The sequence below is a fragment of the Biomphalaria glabrata genome, chromosome 12 (assembly GCF_947242115.1).
Source record: "Biomphalaria glabrata chromosome 12, xgBioGlab47.1, whole genome shotgun sequence".
Lineage (NCBI taxonomy): Eukaryota > Metazoa > Mollusca > Gastropoda > Planorbidae > Biomphalaria > Biomphalaria glabrata.
Window position 1 is genome coordinate 23,151,840 of NC_074722.1, and position 4,413 is coordinate 23,156,252.

The window sequence follows — 4,413 nt, forward strand, 5'->3', positions numbered from 1 at the left end:
GACAAATCCATAATTAGCTAGCTTTTTGGCATATCCGATGTACAGAATTGGGAACTATTGATAAACACTTCCAGATGTGTATACGTGAAGGCTACACCCTAAAGAGCAGGGTTTTTGTTGTGTGCTCCGGTGTACACATTATGTGGTAGTGATACGCGAAGTAGTTTAAATAGAGACTCTATATGGAAACATTGACATTATTTACTTTATTTATTTTAAAACTGTCCTAGTCCATCTCTTTTCATTTTTTACCTTTTTTATTAGGTTTCATCATATCACCATTACATTTTCATATAATCATTACATTTTCATATCACCATCACATTTCATATCGCCATTATATTTCATATCACCATTACATTTCATATCGCCATTATATTTCATACCACCATCACATTTCATATCACCATCACATTTCATATCGCCATTATATTTCATACCACCATCACATTTCATATCGCCAACACATTTTATATCACCATCACATTTTATATCACCATCACATTTCATATTACCATTATATTTCATATCACCATCACATTTCATATCACCATCACATTTCATATCACCATCACATTTCATATCGCCATTATATTTCATATCACCATCATATTTCATATCACCAACACATTTTATATCACCATCACATTTCATATCACCATCACATTTCATATGACCATTACATTTCATATCACCATCTTAAACAACGTATTATACACATTTTAACACCGTAGAATAAAAAAAATGCAAACAAAACAGATTACTGTGAATAGACTTCAGTAGGAACCTCTCAAATAGAAATGAGAAGACAATGTTTAATTCAATTCAAGTAATCTGCCATAATCAGTTTTTTATGTAAATAAAGACAAAACAAAAATTATTGTAAAAAAACAAAACAAACAACAACGCTCATATTTAGTGTAGTTGTATCAATTAGTTTGGATCAGTTATGCAATTAAATTTGTAATAGATCTAGACTAACAATTATAAATCTGTGCCATTAGAAATATATTTACCAATTATTTTTGTTTAGCTCAATTTCACGCATTCAGCTTTCTCACTACGCTATGATCCTATCACTTGTCTCACTACGCAAAGATCCTATCACTTGTCTCACTACGCAATGATCCTTTCACTTGTCTCACTACGCAATGATCCTATCACTTGTCTCACTACACAATGATCCTATCACTTGTCTCACTACACAATGATCCTATCACTTGTCTCACTACGCCATGATCCTATCACTTGTCTCACTACGCCATGATCCTATCACTTGTCTCACTACACAATGATCCTATCACTTGTCTCACTACGCCATGATCCTATCACTTGTCTCACTACGCCATGATCCTATCACTTGTCTCACTACGCCATGATCCTATCACTTGTCTCACTACACAATGATCCTATCACTTGTCTCACTACACAATGATCCTATCACTTGTCTCACTACACAATGAACATATCACTTGTCTCACTACGCAATGATCCTATCACTTGTCTCACTACGCAATGAACATATCACTTGTCTCACTACACAATGAACATATCACTTGTCTCACTACACAATGATCCTATCACATGTCTCACTACGCAATGAACATATCACTTGTCTCACTACGCAATGATCCTATCACTTGTCTCACTACGCCATGATCCTATCACTTGTCTCACTACGCAATGATCCTATCACTTGTCTCACTAAGCAATGATCCTATCACTTGTCTCACTACGCCATGATCCTATCACTTGTCTCACTACGCAATGATCCTATCACTTGTCTCACTACGCCATGATCCTATCACTTGTATAACTACGGAATGATCCTATCACTTGTCTCACTACACAATGATCCTATCACTTGTCTCACTACACCATGATCCTATCACTTGTCTCACTACGCAATGATCCTATCACTTGTCTCACTACGCAACGATCCTATCACTTGTCTCACTACGCCATGATCCTATCACTTGTCTCACTACGCAATGATCCTATCACTTGTCTCACTACGCAACGATCCTATCACTTGTCTCACTACGCTATGATCCTATCACTTGTCTCACTACGCAAAGATCCTATCACTTGTCTCACTACGCAATGATCCTTTCACTTGTCTCACTACGCAATGATCCTATCACTTGTCTCACTACACAATGATCCTATCACTTGTCTCACTACACAATGATCCTATCACTTGTCTCACTACGCCATGATCCTATCACTTGTCTCACTACGCCATGATCCTATCACTTGTCTCACTACACAATGATCCTATCACTTGTCTCACTACGCCATGATCCTATCACTTGTCTCACTACGCCATGATCCTATCACTTGTCTCACTACGCCATGATCCTATCACTTGTCTCACTACACAATGATCCTATCACTTGTCTCACTACACAATGATCCTATCACTTGTCTCACTACACAATGAACATATCACTTGTCTCACTACGCAATGATCCTATCACTTGTCTCACTACGCAATGAACATATCACTTGTCTCACTACACAATGAACATATCACTTGTCTCACTACACAATGATCCTATCACATGTCTCACTACGCAATGAACATATCACTTGTCTCACTACGCAATGATCCTATCACTTGTCTCACTACGCCATGATCCTATCACTTGTCTCACTACGTAATGATCCTATCACTTGTCTCACTAAGCAATGATCCTATCACTTGTCTCACTACGCCATGATCCTATCACTTGTCTCACTACGCAATGATCCTATCACTTGTCTCACTACGCCATGATCCTATCACTTGTATAACTACGGAATGATCCTATCACTTGTCTCACTACACAATGATCCTATCACTTGTCTCACTACACCATGATCCTATCACTTGTCTCACTACGCAATGATCCTATCACTTGTCTCACTACGCAACGATCCTATCACTTGTCTCACTACGCCATGATCCTATCACTTGTCTCACTACGCAATGATCCTATCACTTGTCTCACTACGCAACGATCCTATCACTTGTCTCACTACGCCATGATCCTATCACTTGTCTCACTACGCAATGATCCTATCACTTGTCTCACTACGCCATGATCCTATCACTTGTCTCACTACGCAATGATCCTATCACTTGTCTCACTACGCCATGATCCTATCACTTGTCTCACTACGCCATGATCCTATCACTTGTCTCACTACGCCATGATCCTATCACTTGTCTCACTACACAATGATCCTATCACTTGTCTCACTACGCCATGATCCTATCACTTGTCTCACTACGCCATGATCCTATCACTTGTCTCACTACGCCATGATCCTATCACTTGTCTCACTACACAATGATCCTATCACTTGTCTCACTACGCAATGAACATATCACTTGTCTCACTACACAATGAACATATCACTTGTCTCACTACACAATGATCCTATCACATGTCTCACTACGCAATGAACATATCACTTGTCTCACTACGCAATGATCCTATCACTTGTCTCACTACGCCATGATCCTATCACTTGTCTCACTACGCAATGATCCTATCACTTGTCTCACTAAGCAATGATCCTATCACTTGTCTCACTACGCCATGATCCTATCACTTGTCTCACTACGCAATGAACCTATCACTTGTCTCACTACGCCATGATCCTATCACTTGTATCACTACGCAATGATCCTATCACTTGTCTCACTACGCCATGATCCTATCACTTGTCTCACTACACAATGAACATATCACTTGTCTCACTACACAATGATCCTATCACATGTCTCACTACGCAATGAACATATCACTTGTCTCACTACACAATGAACATATCACTTGTCTCACTACACAATGATCCTATCACTTGTCTCACTACACAATGAACATATCACTTGTCTCACTACGCAATGATCCTATCACTTGTCTCACTACACAATGAACATATCACTTGTCTCACTACACAATGATCCTATCACTTGTCTCACTACGCCATGATCCTATCACTTGTCTCACTACGCCATGATCCTATCACTTGTCTCACTACGCAATGATCCTATCACTTGTCTCACTACACAATGAACATATCACTTGTCTCACTACGCAATGATCCTATCACTTGTCTCACTACACAATGATCCTATCACATGTCTCACAACGCAATGAACATATCACTTGTCTCACTACACAATGATCCTATCACATGTCTCACTACGCAATGAACATATCACTTGTCTCACTACGCAATGATCCTATCACTTGTCTCACTACGCCATGATCCTATCACTTGTCTCACTACGCAATGATCCTATCACTTGTCTCACTAAGCAATGATCCTATCACTTGTCTCACTACGCCATGATCCTATCACTTGTCTCACTACGCAATGATCCTATCACTTGTCTCACTACGCCATGATCCTATCACT

At 39.2% G+C, this 4,413-nt stretch overlaps 1 protein-coding gene across 1 annotated transcript; it reads right to left on the bottom strand.

Moving 5' to 3' along the window:
- Positions 1-300: 300 nt before the first annotated feature.
- LOC129921926 (translation factor GUF1 homolog, mitochondrial-like) lies at positions 301-672 on the bottom strand. The gene has a single exon (XM_056005294.1). The coding sequence runs from the start codon at positions 670-672 to the stop codon at positions 301-303; it is 372 nt and encodes a 123-aa protein (XP_055861269.1).
- Positions 673-4,413: the final 3,741 nt, after the last annotated feature.